Source organism: Polistes dominula, unplaced genomic scaffold, assembly GCF_049000335.1.
Source record: "Polistes dominula isolate Pdom_NZ unplaced genomic scaffold, Pdom_raw_medaka contig_82, whole genome shotgun sequence".
NCBI classification, from domain to species: Eukaryota; Metazoa; Arthropoda; class Insecta; order Hymenoptera; family Vespidae; genus Polistes; species Polistes dominula.
The window spans coordinates 303,287-323,193 of record NW_028301046.1 but is presented as its reverse complement, the minus strand read 5'-3'; the positions used below and the strand labels follow the sequence as shown (position 1 = coordinate 323,193).

The 19,907-nt window shown below is 32.3% G+C and overlaps 2 protein-coding genes across 2 annotated transcripts; both read right to left on the bottom strand.

Moving 5' to 3' along the window:
- Positions 1-2,684: 2,684 nt before the first annotated feature.
- mRpS21 (mitochondrial ribosomal protein S21) lies at positions 2,685-3,409 on the bottom strand. The gene is made up of 2 exons (XM_015331978.2): positions 3,277-3,409; positions 2,685-3,088 (listed from the first exon to the last, which is right to left on the bottom strand). The coding sequence occupies exon 2, from the start codon at positions 3,086-3,088 to the stop codon at positions 2,816-2,818; it is 273 nt and encodes a 90-aa protein (XP_015187464.1). The 5' UTR covers positions 3,277-3,409; the 3' UTR covers positions 2,685-2,815.
- Positions 3,410-4,227: 818 nt separating this feature from the next.
- On the bottom strand, positions 4,228-19,907 carry LOC107072218 (uncharacterized). The gene is made up of 4 exons (XM_015331976.2): positions 19,611-19,907; positions 13,514-13,682; positions 11,876-12,135; positions 4,228-11,798 (listed from the first exon to the last, which is right to left on the bottom strand). The coding sequence occupies exons 2-4, from the start codon at positions 13,679-13,681 to the stop codon at positions 11,693-11,695; spliced, it is 534 nt and encodes a 177-aa protein (XP_015187462.1). The 5' UTR covers position 13,682; positions 19,611-19,907; the 3' UTR covers positions 4,228-11,692.

Here is a 19,907-nt window from a genome sequence, read left to right as displayed (position 1 = left end):
AGAACAGACTCTGCGGAGAGAACGAGAGTACGTTCCGGTTGAGAAGACGGTTTGGCTTAACTCTTGAGAATTTGGATTCGAAACCACCTTCGAACTACTCGCAAGACTAGACTTTACTAGAACTAGATTTCTATCTCTGTCTATCTTCATCCCCTAAGGGTATACAATCTCTTTCTCTCTATCTCTCTCTCTCTCTCTCTATCTCTCTCTCTCTCTCTGTTTTCTCGTCTTAACTCTCATTGGCTTTTCGTCTTTAAGTCCGTCTTCTCTTTGACATCGCATTAACGTATCTCAAGTTTTCTACATCAATTTGATAATTAACATCCCTTTAATTGAGTCATACCGAAATTACTAAAGTTTAAATACTCCTCTTATTTATATTACAAGATTAGCAAGATTAGAATCTTTTGTAATAATAATGCATTTGTTTTGTATCACAAATTTCAATTTTTTCATAGATAATTTTAATTTTTGATATTATTTTCTACATACGTATGCATATTTACGTATTTTAATAACGAAGAGAGAGAGAAAAAAAGGAAATAAAGGATAAAAATAAAAATAGGAGAAATCGTGTTTTACACGGCGACGATATGAGAGGTAACAAATTGCAATGTTTGTTTCGCGTATAGTAAACGAAAAGATAAATCGTACAAATATGTTTGCTCGACGTAGGTCAAGTAGCGGGATAAACCCTTGATAAATTTTACTCTCGAGTATCCCGTCGAAAAGTAACATCAACAAATATTATTGGATAAGTCGATGTAATCGTCAAATACAATTGATACGTCGCGACGTAGATACTTGCGTCACGTGTAGAAAAAGTTAAACGTATTATGTTTTTGAATTTAAATAAAATTATATTATACGGTTAATTTGAAAGAGTAAGATCGATTGATAACCAATCATTTTTTTTAATTTAATAGCGCGTTCGACTTTATAAAATATTTTCAAATTAATTACAGCTCTTCATAGCTTTTGACAGCGTATTTTATTTACTTCTGAATTAATTTTTCCTATAAAGGGAAAAATGTTCATTCAGGTCAAATGTTATTTCCATATACTTATATGTGTTTCTATTAATTTAATATTACTTATTGTTTCATTTGACTCGAGTGAAACATATGAAAATTCATAGTGTTATTGAAACGTAGAATTATAATGGCAAATAAATTCAAAATCTTCATTGTAAATAATTGAAACTCGAGAAGTATTTCGATCCTTCATAAACACAATAACCAAACATATTCCACGCATATAAATAGATTATATTAAATCTACTTGAAACATATATTATTACCTATTATTACATCCACGTATTTTGTACGGTTTGAAAATTTAGTAGAAATTGACGAACAGTTAAGGACTAATTAATGCGATAAGTAACTCGCTAAGTGAGTTCCTAATTGATTTTCATTACAACTTTGATAAGTACGTACTTTTGCTTTTTTACTTTCCCTGAGTCTTTTAGTCGAGTAAAAGAAACCGAGGTTGGATTGTTCGTTGTCGGTTTTTGCCGGCGCTATCTCGCCTCGTAACTCAAAGAAACTCCACGGGAGCGGAATTATCTTTTTTCACGCTGCTTCCTTCATCTTTCTCCGCTAGCTTGTAGGAGACCCGCGAAAAGTGAGAAAAGACAAAACGTCCCGTTGGTTTTCTTGGCAAACGGCTCCGCCAACTTGGCGAAAATTGAATAGATAGTAGGAACGGATGGGAAGTGGTGCCAAGTTTTTCATCAAAGAAAAAGAAAGAAGGATAGATAAAGAGAGGGGGACAGAGAGAGAGAGAGAGAGAGATACTCGTAGAACCGTTCCTATCCAGAAATTCGAGAAGAACGAATTCTCCTGCTGTATCTACCGTCTGGCAATATCCTAGACGACAGGATTATTAGAATAGATAAGTTTTCGCCATGATAATTTGATTCCAAAAGAATAAAATGAAAATCACTATGATAAGTCTGGTGTACGTCTTCCTAACTCATATTTTTTCTATTTTATGTTGCTTTACGATCTATAGGATTTAAAGAAAAAAAAACAAAGAACTTTAGTGCGCATGTTACAAAACTTATTCTCTTTTGTATTATGATCTGAGAGCTTGAAAAATGTTTGATCCGTCGATACAAACGTGTTGATCCAATTTCTCGCGAGAGAGCGGTAATACTCGGCGTCTAAAATTCAAATATTTGCCTCTTACCCGGAGATTCCCTTTACTACTTTACACGATGATATTGACGAACAAACTAATTATTCGAAATCCTATAAGTTGATAGGATAATCAATATCATAAATCATTTACATTAGACTCCGAAACACACTAAACAATGTTTATTAATATCTCTTGTTATAGAAATATTATTGATATGCTCAATCAAAACTGAATCAATACTAAACATGATCATGTTGACATGAATAATATTAGGGAAACCAAACAATACATTATAGTTAAAATATGCATTTTGCAGGTCCTAGTTAATTCAACTCGAACAATTATTCGTTGATGATAAATTGGATTTCATACAATTGAATGATGCATTAGACAAAATTTATATAACTTTTGCTCCTAAATTAAACAAAATAGAGTATCAAATGATGACTGCTTTGGAGCACTGGGAAGGATATTATAGAGGTTTCACAAGCCCATAAAAGGAAGAGTAACAAAGATGATAAAGAATTTAGTCGCTTAGATAATATGAATTAGCTTCTTCTTTCTCAGCATATTTATTCAATATATCAACAGAAAATGAAAACATTTTCTTTTCAGAATTTTATTTAATAATAGAAATTATTAATTGTGTCTACGAAGAAAAAAAGAAGCTTTAAGAACAACCAGGATAAGCTTCTTCTCTAACTGTCCGTGTTAACAATTTGATTTTTCTGGTCATATCCTCATTGTATATAGCTTTACACCTTTCAAAATTAACTCGTCGTCTTGTGTTTGTAGGTCTTTCAAAGTATCTAGTTAATCTGTACTGTTGAAATATACCTTCACTGTTAAGAATACGATTCATAGTACGTGCTGCCTTTTCAACATCATTGTTCTTGACAAATATCGTTCTGGCAAGGAATTGTGTATGCCTTCTCAAGTTCATCTAAAAATATATAACGTTTTAATTATTATTATTAGTAGTTTTTTGATATAATTAACATATAAATTACAAATGTAATTTTGAGGTTAGATGTAATATTTCTGCTCAACATGTAATCGGACAAATATATAGTAATTTATTATTTCAAGAAAAGATCGAAAAGTAAAAGATAAATGATTAATAAATCTTACTTTTTTAATGTTTACAATCGTATTATGCACCAATACACTGCACAATGCACTGCACAATTGACAGTCCGAAAAAACTCCGTGCACATGCGTCAACTAACTATAACGCTATCTAGGACGTCACTTGTATCTGCGCATGCGTCAAGGATTGCGCAGGAACTTCAAATTACCATTTGAATTAATGTGTCACGTTAAAAATAAATATATTATAATTTTATACGATTACAAAACAACTATTTATCTTTATGAATGAATTGAAATTAATATTAATTATCAGTCGATGATACATGATCGCAACTGAGTTGCAAATGACCCAGAAATATCATATTGAGAAGCGTTATAATGAAAAAGTACATTATCAAACAATACAAGACCTGTTAAATAATTAAATGAATATCAAAATAATATTATTAATATAATAATGTTAGAGAATTGATAATTAAATGAAATAATTACTTGATGATCTTTCATATTGTATCGAAATCCCCATCGACATATACATAACCACGTACTCAAAGACAATAAAAGTAGGACGGACGTTGACGGAGACGCGCAAATGTAAATGTTAAACATTTTTTTAAAATATTCTTATGGAAAGTATTAATCTGATTTTATTATCTCTATCCATGCAATAAATTATATGATCCTTTCTATCATTTTACTTTTTTTATTGTTCAACCGATGAAAATGAAAGTAGAAATTTGTGAACGAATGTACGTCTATATTTCATCCATCGTTTATGAATTTGATCCTTTTACTTTGAAAGTAACTATGAAATGAATTTTGATAGCATTTGAATACTACAAAGAATTTTGACGACTAACCTTATTCGTAGAACAGACGAAATACGTCATTTTTTGACGTTTTTCTACTTCTAACGGGTGCACATGTTAATTTTGGGCCAAGTTTGGACCAAGGATTGGTAGATTTCTGCATAACTTGATCAAATAGAGGTTTATCGTAATACGTAGTAATGTTTATTAATCACTATCGATAATCTTGGCTTACAAAATATACGGATTAACGTAATTCTTAAGCGATAAAGTAATGACATGTTCGTTAAATCACTACAAGTACCGATTCTTATTTGTAGCCAGGTATAAATGGCTCGAATAAACGTTTACATGATAAGTAACGTTTACAACGATTATTCGTATCACGTCGAATCATTTTCATCACGTTTATCATCGTGTTAATTATTAGTAATTAACTTTTCCGTCTTACATTTGAGAACACAGCTTGCAAACACAGTCATCGTTCCTTTAAATGCATTTATTAAATACTCCGAACTTCTTACAACGCGTATTACCTTTGTTTCTTTTTTAATTATTATTCAAGCTCTTCTTTTTCGTTTATACTTTCTTTTCTTCCCATAGAAATCATTTTTATCCTTTTCGAGCGATTACAAAAATGAAAAACAGAGGATAAAATTTCCTCTTGAAAATTCGTGACGAAAAATTATTTTTAACTTAACGACATGTTCAATTAATCTTACACAATGAATCTTATTATTAATTACTTTACTTTAAACTTAACGTCATTCTCTGTTACATTTATTAACTAATTGTTAATTCGACGAGTAATTCATTCTTGCTTCTTTCTATTTTATTTTATTTTATTTTAGTGATAACAGAAGAAGAAGAAGAAAAAAAGAATGAAAAGAGAAATTTTCAAAGGATCGCTAGCAATCTTCTGACAAACTTTCTTCTTTGTCTTTCTGTCCTAATCTCAGATCTTTCATAAATCTCATTCTTATTATTTACAATTTTCGGTATGTATCATGATGTTCTACAGGAAATCTCTCTCATTCTTGAATGAACAACTTTTTGCTGTACGTTGCTAATCTTTGAAATCTCAATCGAATAATACAATTGCTTCCATAGAGCACCATTATAAAAACCCTTAGAACTACGAGTGTGCGTTGAATGACTTAATATTAATCACGGACTCTAGTGTACAACGAGAAGCCGTCGTGATTTTTTTTTTTGAAAATTGGTTTTTTTCGATATTATATACTATATATATATATATATATAATATATTTATATGTATTATATGTATGCTTTGATGTATGTATTTATGCATGTATATTAATCGTTATACGTATTAAGTATAAATATCGTTGATAACTGTCCCAAGTATCGTAAGAGATTATAATTAATTTCGTAATTTAGACACGATTAGTCAGATGATTTTTTTTGTTGTTTTCAATCGTTAGAAGACGATTTCATTGAAGCTTCTTTCGTGATATGATAAAGTTTGATAAAAAGACGGCTACGATTTCTTCATTTTAAAGAAGACATTTCGTTATTGAATATAGATATATGTATTATATCGTAATAGCTGAAGTTTTTTTATCTTTTTATTTCTTATTATTTTTTTCTTTTTCATTAGAATTATGATAATAGATAGTTTAATATATTTATCGACGATCAAAAAATTGATTTTTTTTTATTTGACAATTACGTTGGCTCATAAAATTCAACGAATTCTAACGACGATGAATGAGAAGAGATATATAGGAATTTATTTACACGCTTTACCTTAACATTCGTTTTCGATGAATTTTACAAACTTTTTTTTTGGTTTTATTTGTTCTTTTGCTTTTTTTTTATTTTTTTTTTTTTTTAAATCGAAATCATACACGATTATCGATAAGTTAGTTCGGAAGAGTTCGATCAACGAACAAAAAGTATCGAGCACGTGGATATACATATTTTATAGATATATCTATTAAATAACGACAGGATAAAAATTCTTTTTTTTTTTGTCCTAAAGTCCGTCTCTCGTTAGCGTATTTTTTTTTATATATATATTATTATATATATTATATATTTACCTAATAATTTAAATTTGCTATAATCGTGTCGAGTTTTATTTGAATATCAATTAACCCTCTGTACTCGAGTGCTATAATCAATTTGGTATAATCGTCTCAAGTAGTTGCTTCGTCCAAGCGAAAAAGGCCTCGAGTGCAAAAGGTTAAATGCAATTTAACGAATATTTATCGCGTTTTATTTTATTTTAATAATGTCTTTTTTTTTCTTTTTATTATCTCGCGACGACGATGGCTTTCTCGTTGCACGCTATCGAAATCCAACTTTTATTTATCTTTTTTAATCTTTTTTTTTCTAAAGCCTATCATGCCCGAGATATTTTTGGAACAAAACTAAGCGGTATCTCGCGATCTAATAACGAAAGATTTTCATCTTTCATCCATCTTATTTTCCTCGACTATGTTTCTCAACGACCCATATTCGCATTCTAAAAAAGCACCTCTAATCGCGACATTTATTTTTTATCTTTTCCCCTCTCTCTCTCTCTCTCTCTCTCTCTCTTGTTACTCTTGTGATATTACAAAGGATAATAATTGCAACAATAAGCGTGCACTTTTCTCGTATGCTAAATTACAAAAAACAAAGTCCACCACCTTTTTGTTCGTTTTCTTACTATTTTTTTTTCTTATTTTCTTTTTTTTTTTTTTACCTCTTTTCTCTTCATCTCTACACTGATAAAATTTCCTAAAATATGTCAGGCACGCTCCTTATAATTTTACGAATTTACATTACATTCGAAAATAATTGCTTCTTATTTTATTTTTTCCTCCGTCCGCAACGTATTCGCAAAAATCGTACGAAACTTATTACGCGAAAAGTTTCTTTTCCATATATCTCCTACATCACTCTTGATTTTTCCGATTTTTCTATTTTTCTCTCATTTATGGAAGGAAGAAAACCACAGCAAATACGACCTCGATCTTGAGAAAAATGCAAGTAGCGTTTGTGTGATTATATGCGCATTTATGTATTTATGTATGTACGTATTTTTACGTAATATATATATTATAATTATTTCTCCCTTTGAAATGGTGAGCACTAATGGTAATGAAAAAATATTTCTCCGCGTTCGTGACTCAATGGATATGTTTCCTTTAAAATTTTTTTGCACGTTCGTACATATTTAGCATATAATTATTACTCTCTTTTTCTTTTTTTCTCTTTTTCTTCTTTTTTTCTTTTTTTCTTTCTTTCTACAGTCTGCATTTTATACCAGGAGCGAGGTTATTTTACGAAAAACTTTTGATTGAAATTATAGAGAGAAACGGTGCGACGAATTCATTCGAAAACTAGAACTTTTTATTTTTCTAACACAAGATGTATTAGAATAATATATATATATATCGATAACAAACGTCGCTTTTCCGTTTAAATTCTCACTGAAATGTTGCTTTCTTTTATCTTCTTCTAACTATCTCTTCTTTTTCGACAATGAATATTCTCGTAACTACGAGAATCGCTCGAAGCAAAAAGATGAATTACAAAGGACGTTATACGTTCTATGATATGAACAAGCATTCGCAAATAGACTTAGATTTGTATCTAGTATCTCTAAACGCTCCTCTTTCTTTCTTTTTTTCTTTTTTATTAACCTTTTTCTTAATGCATTCTACGATAAGAATTAAAACTTATGACCTAAGAATTTCTCTCTCTCTCTCTCTCTCTCTCTCTCTCTCTTTCTTTCTTTCTTTCTATACATTTAAACATCGATTTATGTTTCATATAATATGAAGCACATTAAACAATACAAATATCGTCTCGGTATGTTTCACTGTTGTGGGTTCGTTAATCTAGCGTGAATGAAATACAATCTCATTTGTCATCTTCCATTTCATTTCACACTGTGAATTATCCTATCGTCGAAAAATTGTCAACAACGTCAAAGTTCAATTATCGATCACTCGCTATGATCTATACGTCGAGTTATCTAATATTTCTCTAATAGGACGTCAAAAATTGGGATCGTAGAATCAGCGGAAAAAAATGTACTAATTCGAAAATCCAAATTTCACTTTTCTAGCATCAAAAAAATGACTTTATCTACGATCTCTTTACGTTTATCTCTTTTCCTTCTTTCTTTCGTCTAATCTCCTAAATTAGTATCTAATCCTCCTTTTATTTTCTTTCTCTTTTCTTTCTCTCTATAAATGTTATGAGACATTTCTAAAAAAATGATCGCAGTGTGATGAAAGGAAATGAGTTTGATTAAAATAATTAGCGCAACGACTATTGAAATTTGTTTGCAAATTTGAAGAACTTGTGCGCTGCATACTATAAATATCGAAGATATTATCGATTTTAGAGCCATTATTACGTTCGTCTATTTGGACGTACTTAGATATACATATATATGTATAGGGTGAACTATTTAAATAGGAACGTAGAAAGATCTTTTTATTATTTATTTATTTATTTATTTATGTATGACCGAGGAAAAAGTGATCAACGTAGAGAAATATTGCATTTTCGAAACGTTATGTCAATTTCCCCTGAGAGAAATATTGTTGTCTACAATCATAAAAGAAGAGAAAAAACTGCTTACGAAAGTTAATTCCTATTGAAAATCTTTCACCCTGCACATTATCACATACCTATATCTCTTTAGTTTAATTTCCCATTCGTCACAATTATTATTTATATCCCTGTATATTCCAAAGGCTATACTTTTTAACTCGCAAAATGGAGCTAAGCAAGGATTACCGTCCGTCGAGTTCAAGTTTGAATTCGAATCCGTTCGTTATTTAACATCAATCGTACCACCGAACTAATCTTTTTTCTAAAGTTTATCTTGCCTTTTAAAAAATCAGCTTAAAAGCTAGAAAAGATTGTATCAGCCGAAGCTCCGTTTAACCATTGTTGTTGTTGTTGTTGTTGTTGTTGTTGTTGTTGCTTGTTCTTTTTTAATAATATAATCTTCGCAGGAACTTGATAAAGTAAGGTGTTGTAATCACTATAAGCGAGAAACGCTTTTCCTATACTATTTATGCATCTTTTGTCATTAATCATTACTTTAAAAGCACGATGAAGGCGAATTCGTGTCTTTTGAGAAAAGAAAAAAAAACAATATGCGAATAATTAATTGAACGATATTAGCTACTAGGCACGTGACACATCAACGACAATATACGTTCCACTCATATTTTCATTCGAATTACATTCTCACTTACTTACGCGAAATTAGAAGATTGATCGCGCGTATTATCTAAACAAATTTGATTATCGTTAGATGACATTTTTTTTAGCGAAAGTAATCATTTACCAAACGACCGCTTACACTGGGGGTAAAAGTAAAAGTCCGATCGTCGCGGCATATCACGAGATACACTATTTATACGTATATATATAATATATTATTTTTTATATCTCTTGTTTTTTTTTTTGTTCCTTAAATCATCTTCATCTCCTCCTTCATCTTCGTCTTTTTATTCTTCATCATCATCATCTTTAATAAGGGCAGTTGCTCAGACTTATATCTTGACGGGATTGTAACGTGGATTATTCCGAGTACGAATGATTTCATTAAACCCTTTGTGTAACGATCTTATTTTTATATTTTTTTCTTTTTGGATGATCGATAGATTTTTTTTATATCTTTCGATGCACAAAGGGTTCCTACGAATTGACTTTGGCGTAGACGAAATTGAACGGAATAACGAAGTTAGTTTTTTTCTTGATAAAATTACATACTTTCTTCTTCTCATTTTGTCTTTTTTTTCTTTTTTTTTTAATAATAGAGATACGACACAAAATATTCAACGTTACGAATGAAGAACGATAAGAACAATAACAGTAATAACAAATATCTAATAATAAGAGTGAGGAAATGATTTTCTTCGTATTATCATCAATCAAATAATACGTGTAATATAATATACATACGTATTTCGCGCGCGCGCATTTAACGATCTTTCAAAAAACAGAAAACACGTTTCTCCGTTGTCTATGGGAGAAACGTGCGAACCCCATTAGAAAAATTACGATACGAGAAATATATATATACTTACATCGCTATGTCTCGGTTTATTAAATGATTATGTTGTTATTCATGTTTTCTCTCGTGTATAGTAGGGTGTATATATATATATATATATTTATGTTATAACTCATTTCGCTCAAAGTTTTTTTCTTTATCTTTTTTAAAGCATCATTTTTCAAGATGTTCGATTTAAATGCATGATGTTGATTGCAAGATGCATTGCAACGTATGCATCATTGAATGCATTTTTCTTTTTTTGTTTTGTTTTGGATATTGATTATTATTTTTTTTTTTGGAACACAAAGAGTGGACCGCAACTTGAACAACGTACGACGAAGGGAAGGCAACTCCTTTGATTGGTCGAATTTGCACGTTACTTTCTTTAAATTTTTCTTTCTACATAGAGAAATTTTAGTCGTGAATATTCACGCTCATCCTACGACACTTTTATTTCTAATCAATTCGTCTTCGATCTTTTTTGGAGGAAGAAAAAACGTATTATTCTTTGATCTCAAATTTATCTTGTTAGACCATCAACGTAACGATTTTCAATCGTTTTAGAAACACAAACTTGCCAATTTCACTGGACTACGTGCTTTGATCGAATCTATTTTTACCTCTGAATAAATCATTCTAAATTGATGAATATACTTTGAAATAACAGCAGCTTCAATTTACGATTTTACGATGAATTGTTTATGATTTCAAATGCAATCAACTGATTTATTTATGTAGTTTATATTCAATTATTCACATGTTATTTTATAAACTATCATAATTATAATTATTTTGGCTTAGGCCTTGTTTGTTTATTATCGTTATTATTAATATTATAAACTTTCTTACTCAACTAATTAAATTTATCTTCATTATTTCTCAATCATTCAAATTGAAATTGTTTGTTGATCTAGTTGAGTTTGGTTGGAATGATATCATATAATAATTTTAAAGTTACATCAATCCAGAACTAATAATAATACAATTTCAGAACTTTCCTAACAAACGAATTCATTCATTTCCATCGATGCGAAAAATACAAAGTTTTCAATGAAATAATAATTTCGTATTTATTTTATTCTCTGATGTAGAACAATTTGATTTGCATGCCAATGTAAATACGAATCTGTCGACAAAAAATCGATTTCTCAGAAACATACGTTTTTCCTCGTTGGACCCAAAACCATAATAATAATAATAATAATAATAATAATCAAGTAAAACGCCAATTGGTCGTAAGCGAAAGTAGTATTACAAGTTAGATGCGTTAAACTAAAGGAGAAAATGAATGAATAATAAATTATTAGATGATCGAAGATTGTAATGTTTAAATGTTAAATGAATTCTCTTCCTGTGTGCTTCGTCGTCGTTGTCGTAATTTTATTTTCTGTTTATTTTATATTTTTCTTTTTTTTAACCCTATTCCTCTGATTACGGAAATTTGCTTTGATATAAGCTTTGAAACTTTCTTTCAAACGAGACTGTGCTCGCGCGAGTCGAAACGATGAGTGTAAAGAATGGAGGAGTTCGTTCCTGGTGATGTAGATGAGGATGGTGTGTTCGAGCACGTCGGCGATGAAGGCATTACCTTCTTCGAGGCTGACAATACCTAGGTACTTCGAATTTGTTTCGAACTCGTTTTGTTGTTTTCCAAACTTGAGGCCGGCCTTCCTACGAGATCCTCCAGTTCGTCCGGTGTCAGGACAGTGAAATCTCTGATAGTACAATTCATTACAAATGGTAATAGATAAAAAAATATATTTAAAAATATGTCAAATTTAAAGAGATCTACCTGTTTTGAGATAGAAGTTTGTCTATGCTGGTGATACTTCTCTGATGCGTGCCATCCTTCTGAGCAGCCTTTTGTCTTCTAATACAGAGTGCTCGAAGGGGCGCTAAGAAAACACCAACGAGGAGAAGACCGCATCCAGCAGCTATCAACACAGCCGAGTTTTGTGCGGCTTCGGCTCCCGGTGCAAGTTGGACTAAGCCAACGACGAGCACAACGGATCCAAAAAGTAGAGATCCCACGACAACATGAAGAGAATTTACCTGTTAATATTTATAACAAATATTCTATTTAATATTATATATACACACACGTGTTAAAGAATTAAAGGGCGACAATTTTTACATCATGACCCTATCGATCGGTCTACCCTTTAAACTTTACAACGAGTTATAATATAATTAACACTAAAAGATTGGATATTTCTATTTGAAAAGGAGAAGAGCATAAATCTTGTAATTCTTTGTTTCTCTAGGGATCAATTTGATTCTGCGAACTGAGGAACGTTTTATAGCTGTCTCGATAGGGTGGTAGCTCTTTGTCGCGTTTCTCGTTCGGCTGCACCTTCAGCCGAGTTCGAATTTCTCCTTCGACTTTTCGTTATCGAGCACCAAGGTCAAGGTCATTGAATTTTTTTCCAAAATATAGATCGACTCAAACTCATTGAACATCGCGTGCGAGAGGTAGTTTAAATTTATACTTAATTGGCATTTTCCTAACAGAAGCTAAGCCATTTATAATGAGAGATTAATTATATTAATTTTAATGAAAAATAATCGTTTAACTTCGGCTTAGATAATGCGTACAATTTAATCGAATTACTTTGGACGAGTAATTACGAACGATTACAAAATAAATGAGACAGAAAAAGATGAAGAGGTAAATAATATCTGTTCTTCTAAAAAATTTCATTTGAAATGTCAATTATACTCTTCCATCAAACAAAATGAAAAAGTTTGTAATAAAACAAAAAACTCGATACACGTTTAAATTACAAGAGAAGAGCTTTTTCCGCCCTTCCTCTCGTAACGCCTACGAGGATCGAATGACGTCACAAATATCTTCCTTCCCTTCCTATAACCCCTACGTCAATAACTTAAAATTACTATAACGTAGTAATCGAATATCGATCGACTCTCCGTGATGCTTTTTTTAAACTTCTTATACAAAAACTGCATTTTATAAGATTTCAATCTTTCAAACTCTTTATAAATATTTCATTATTTATGCTTACGAATGGAAAGGAATTAAATGAAAAAATACTTTTTCCTCACATTACTGTAAAAAAATATGAAATATTTAAACCTTATGCCACGATTAAATAATTATTTTATTTTTCAGTGAAAACAAAATCCCTGTGTGTTGTTTCTAAGCTTAATACCCACGCTTTTAAATATCCTTCTGTTATTTTTAACCTTTATTTCCATCAGGCTTTTTATTTTTCGAGAGATTTAAACAAAATTCTAGTTCAATTTTTTCGTAACTATGAGAGAAGAAAGTATCAAAATGTCGTAATAGATACAAATTTTGATGGAATAAAGTCTACCATTCCCTACCATATTACGAATAGCTTATGAGATTCACATACGTGGGTGAAGAATGAATTGAAATATTAAAGGATGTTTTTCTTTTCTCATGTACCTTTCCACAAAAATAATATTCTGGTGGTTCTTTGTCAGCCAACGCTAAGACTGCTTCACTTTCTGCCAATGGGCTTCCCGGTTGGCTATTTCCTATTCTCGTCCCCTTTTCTTGGTAATAAGTTTTGTGGAAGACCTTTACCGATGGAACTGGTAATGCCGTGATCATCCTGTAAACACGATTATTATTATTATTATTATTATTATTATTATTATTATTATTACAATACGGTTAGATATATTTCTCGTTTGCATTCTCAAAGAGAATGAACGTCAGCAAAACCAATGTGAGTGACAACTATCAAATAATACTGCGTTTGTGTATTGACGTATCCCAAAATAGCTCTCATTACTCTGATTCATAGAACTAGAAAAAAGAATCGAATGATTGAAACTAACGATTTAAAATCATTCGCTTGAATCTATTTCCTTGAAAGAAATGTTTGTATCTGTTTTTGTTGGATAAAGAAAGATTAAATAGTTGTTGATTGATTTAAACGTACGTTTGGAATTTGAATTAGAAAGGAATATAGTACGTTCGTATTTCAATTTGTAATATATAGCTAATATATAGCACGAAATAATAGAACCTCCAACTGAGGTGTAAATCATCCAGGGTTATCGAAGAGCTGCACGCTCGACGTGGAAAGTGGAACAGCTTTAACGGATGCACGAGCAAGTAGGGGCCTTTCCTAAGGAGGAGGGCTGAATCTTTAGTTTCACTTTGATAACTTCGTTTCGCGGCTTATTTTCCAAAATGTTACATATATGTTACATATATGCTGTGTTTCGATCGATGTTATTATGTATGAGCTAGACGATAATGTTATCTAACGACTACCATTGTAAGAATTCTTTTGGTTCATTAGAGAAAATGTCAATGACAGACATCCTTCCGTGAAACGATTCTATAAAGGTATAAAAAAACATCTTTCCGATTGAATTACTTTTTATCGCGACACGTGACATCGCAAAAGGTCAAATAATATCTATACACGCATACGCATACATGGAAATCTATGTATTCGATATATTTTCCCAATATTTTTGGAAATCTAAACGTTTTATATTCTCGATTCGCATATCGATATAATATGATAACGCACACGCGTGGGCGTCCTTTCACTAAAATATTATACTCTAATATATTTTTTTCTTTTCTTTTTTTTCATTCCATTTTTTTTTCTACCTTTTTCACGCTATTCTACAATCATCATTAGATATTGTATTGTTTCTAAAATGAAATAAAAGTTTACATTGGAAATATAAATAGAGAATAGTGTATTTCAGATTAAATAAAAAGATTAAAAAAGAACAAAAAAAATTTGCAATCGCAATGAAGAATTTCTACAATTGAACAGGAATAATTCAACGAGTATACACAATTAATTTGTGCAATAATTACCTTTCTTTTTCTCAACGAGATTTCTCTCGTACAACAAATAAATTTAACGAAGCTCAAAAAAAGGAAATAAATGAAGCGCAATCGTGTTTCTTTGCAACATTTCGAGTGAATAGCTACGAATCTTTCGAGAGATGATTACTTTTTCCGATAATAAATCGAAAGCAGAGTTCTTCTAAGAAAGGAAACGAGTGTTGTATACATCGAGTTATCAACCTTCTATTCTGGAAGGTGGCAACGGGTCGAGGATATTGAAAAATTCCTCTTGGAAATATCGCTTTTTTTTCTCTTATCGATTTGAATAGAAAGCGGATTTTCCCTAGACGTGTCCTTGAATTAATTGAACCATCCTAGTTGCGTCGCAGAATCTTTTTCTCCCTTGTGTCCCTTTATCATTTTTTTTTCTTTCCTTTCTTTTACTCTTGCATATATATACACATTCTTTTATGAAATAGGAAACAAAGGAAAAAGCTCGTCGTTGTCAGGCAAGGGTGCCGGCTGCTGGCTAACAAAGCATTGCAAACACAAGACACGTGGATCGGTCTATTATGTCGAGAGTGCAGGCAGCAGGTGTTAGTGTTACTTGTCTAGTTAGAGTACTTGTAACCGGTTTGATATGGGTGGTGTTGGTAATACTGCTGCTTTTGTTAGCTCGTGCTGCTGCTACCGGTTCTGCTGCTGCTGTTGCTGCTGTTGCTGCTGGTGCCACTGGTAGGTGGTGGTGGTGGTGGTGGTGGTGTTGGCCTAGATATATTCTCGGGGCCAACGGACGTTGCACCTCGGTTATCGAACAGCCAGGGCACACAAGGGGTGCAGCTGCACTGTCTGAAAACTATCGCTGCGCTCTCTCGTCCTTCTACCGTTCGCCTCATTCTCATCGATCGTTCTCTTTCCAGTCTCTTAACGAGACCACCTTAACCCCACCCCCTTATTCTTTCTTCTTTTCGAATTTTAATCTTGTACGAACGATCCTCTCTGGTTTTTTTGATTGATCAACAAATGTTGACTGTATAACACCATCATTGAAATATTGCATTAAAATTGAATGTAGCTATTATTTTAAATTTGGAATAAATAAGGATGTGATTTATTACACGTTTTCGCATTTACGGCATTAGTTTATACGTCAGATTCACTCGACGTGTTGCACAGCGCGTTCAACTTTTTGAAAGAGATAAATGATATCTTATATTAGACGCAAACATTAATCACACTATTATTTTAAGTTTATTTTTACGAATAAGCCATCGCCAATGGAACGTCGATTAATCGAAGGACTTCTTAAGTATGCGGAGTTGTTATTACCTATGGATGTGTCGATCCTGTGGAAAAATAATAACTCACGAGACTCGTAGTTTTTTCTTAAAGCTGCATGCTGATAGACAGACAGGTAGTCGTCAGTCGTTCGTTATTTTTTCATTCTTTCAATACATTTTTTACTGTTCCTCTTCTTCTTGTTACACCTTTCAAAAAGCTTTCTTTTTATTCGGTATTTAGTCGAATCACTTATTTTTAGATATTATTGTTTGTTATATCAGAAATATATACAAAACGATAAGAAACAAAACGAAATGAAAGATAAAGGAATGATGAGTAAACGCTTTATTTCCAATTAACATGCAAATTCTTTAGGTATATCTATATGCATGCGTGTGTGTTTGCTCGTCACGAGAAATCTAGTTACTGCCATTGTAAGATTCAAGAGCACGATTATAACGCGTCCGCGTTAGCCTTGAGTTTAACCCTTTTAATATCTCTAATATATGCGTCAATTTTTCAAAATTATAATTATGTGAAGGTATATAAAAAATAATATTATGCAATAATATTCATAGATAAAATAATTTATGTTGAATATATATTTCTTTATTTTTTTTCCTTCTCCAATTGACTTTCATCTAATTAATTATACTTTTATAAGAGAGAAAAAGGAAAAAAGAAGAAAATGAAGTAAAATAAAAATAAAAAACACAAAGTACATCTGCGTCATCGAAAATGGTCAAATGCAATTTTGTTTGAACGATACGACAAACTCTTCGTTTAGTCTACTTCATTAGATTTACGTTTGTGGGGGCGTCAGTGATAAACCTTGTGTCTTGCGTGTATCCCAATACGCGTACACGATGACAAATGGTACGTGATATGGTGTAAACACCATATTTATTTAAGCTTGACGTACGTTTAAGGAACAACATGTATTATATACATGTAGGTGTCTAACATGTAGGTATCTACTCACGTTTCATGTAAATACGTAATTTCAAAAACAAGTAAAAATAAAGAAAATATTTTTGATAAGGTTTTAAATAGAAACCCTAAAAATAGTATCTACCGTCTGGAAGCTAAAGACGCTTAATTCAGTCATTATTTAAAAGTACTTATTTGCTAGATATAAGATATCTCAAGTCTTTCTCTAACGATATGTGAGTCCTTTTAGGTAGATACTCTCTTTCTCTCTTCTTCTTTTTTAGACTACTAACAAATTCCATCAAATAAACTATGCCCTTCGTTCTATAGATTTTCAACGTTACTGATTTTCGATTCACACTAAAACGAGGTTTGTAAGGAGTCGGTTACGTGTACGTCGTCTCAACGACAACGGCAACGACAACGGCAACGACAACGACAGCGACAACGAAAACGACAACGACGACGAAGAGGTAACCTTTATTGCACGGAAAGGCGTAAAGTGGGACAGTGGCCTGGTTCCCGGTGTCATGGCTGCAGCTGCATGTGCACCACCAAACGCAGAAAGAAAGAAAGAGAGAGTAGAGTAGTTGTAATAGTAGTAGTAGTGTAGTAGAGGCCGACTATAGACACACCACAAGGTACAACCAGTTCGCTACTCTCTAAGCTTTGGATTTCAGCCAAGCGAGCTTTCAGAGTCCGAGAAAGTACGGAGAAAAAAGAGACTGGATTAGAGCTCTTACTTCGTATTAAAAACTTGACCCTTTTTCTTTTTTTTTTTCTTTTTTTTCTTTTTTTTTCTTTTTTTTCTTTTTTACTACGTAAACACGTAGAACTTTGTAACTACGTTACAAAGGTATCTTTCATTTTTCTTCTTTTCTCTTTTCACTTATTATTTTTCGTGAGTTCGCGAAAAATGAACAAAGTGGAGTGACATTCGAATAGTCCAACATGGCTTATTATCCTTCAAAAGAATCTCAAACTTTTTCTATGCACTCTGCCTTTCGGCTAGTCGAATATTCGTCGAATGAATGACGCGAGAATAAATTCAAAGAAAGAAAAAGGCAAGGGAAAATGAGAGAATAATTTCCAAGTTAAATAGTAAGTATTTCAATGTAAAACTCTAAGGAAGAGATTGATAAGAGATTTGTATGAACGATAAGAAATGCGTAATACAATTGGAATTTACAATCTGCGTGTGAGTTAACGACCCAAAACGTTACCACGAAATTTATCTTTTACAAAATTTTCCAGTAAGCCCAATTAAAGTCCCTATCGAAGGTGCAGTCTCAACGATAAAAGTAAATGGCCCGGGGTATTATTTATGCAAATACGTGAGTCCGCATGGCGCATGCAAGTCGGCTTTTATCGGAGGCAGCACGACATCAAGGTGGTTCACCTTTTCGCCGGGAAGATGCCAAGCTGCATCCTTGGCTCTTTCGTGTTCAACATGGAAATAATAAATCAGTGTGAACATGGTGGAAGGATCCATTTTTTATTCTTATGTCTAATTGTTTCCCGCAAAATATACAAAAGTATAAATGAAAATTTATCATGGTTTTTTCGATGATTCTTAACCTAAAACGAGTCTATTGAGAGAAGACCTATTTATCGACCAGTTGGAAATACCAGAGCACACTCGAAAAGGGAGCAACGACGATTTATGGAAATGTCTTCGCTCCAAAGCTTCCCCTACGTACGTTGACTCACAGTAAGCGCTTGCGACTTCGACTTGGCTGTCTTCCAGAGACGTTCACCTATATTGGACGAGATGAATTTGCTAATCGGGGTCACTGCACCCCATACTATTGTACCTATATCATAACTAATCATTTACTCTATCACGATCTAGCTTTGAAAGCTTTTCAAAATTCCTTGTATAATGGAACGAACCAGCATTACTATACCATCAAATCGTATATTATTATTTTACATTTGATCTATGGGACACATTGCGATGCACGTGATGAGAACAAAAGTTCCTCCACCGGTTCATTAAAACTTTCAGATAAATAGGTCACTACAGGTCATCCAACAATATCTCACGAACCCGCGACGAATAAGCGATCAACAACTGGGTCACTCGATCGTTGAGAAAAGATCGGGAAACGATAGAAGATTAAAAAACAAATCGAATTTGGCATCTCTTCGAAAGAATATACAAATTTACGCAACAAAGAGAAAGAAGAAAATTCCAAAGTATAGGAGGAGTCTTCTTGGAATTATTTTAACGAGATTCGCGTGTCTGCGCGCAGAGATATACAAGGGTTTTGCACGCGAGCGACCATAGCGATCGTTTGCTACAATTTCTAGCAACGAGTGGGTAGATAGCATAAACAAAGTCAAACATTAACCGTCAATATTTTGATCTCTTCTTTTTAAACATTTGTCAATCAACTCGAAAGGTCTCTTATTTACATTTCGATCTGACAGCTGACACAACCCAACGACGAAAGATGCAGTTTCTAAATTAAAACTACAACTAATTATTATTTCAAATGTTACTTACTTTGATGGTCAAGAGCTTATCTCTAGGTTGTGATTCCTTTTGAAAATCGCGCGCTTAACCAAAAAAAGATGCTGTCTACAAATTCGATGATACTCGCATCGGACACTTTTTAATCTTCTCCTATAATTTGATATTTTTAATTGAATATTTCTTCTTGTTTATTAACTTTTAAAGGCTAAATATTGTAAGACAAGAGGATGTTACGGAAAAATCTTTGTCCAGCGCACGACCGTTTTAACGGAGTGCTGGTCCCGCGAATACTGAGCCTTTAGGGGTTTGCGTCCTGGTCGATAAACC

What these genes read in the sequence shown, in the direction of transcription:
- LOC107072218 (XM_015331976.2), bottom strand. Translation starts at nt 13,681, where the DNA reads ATGATCACGGCATTACCAGTTCCATCGGTAAAGGTCTTCCACAAAACT. An exon ending in AATATTATTTTTGTGGAAAG is followed by an intron (nt 12,136 to 13,513) that starts GTACATGAGAAA and finishes AAATATTAACAG; the next exon opens with GTAAATTCTCTTCATGTTGT. An exon ending in AAACTTCTATCTCAAAACAG is followed by an intron (nt 11,799 to 11,875) that starts GTAGATCTCTTT and finishes TTGTACTATCAG; the next exon opens with AGATTTCACTGTCCTGACAC.
- mRpS21 (XM_015331978.2), bottom strand. Translation starts at nt 3,088, where the DNA reads ATGAACTTGAGAAGGCATACACAATTCCTTGCCAGAACGATATTTGTC.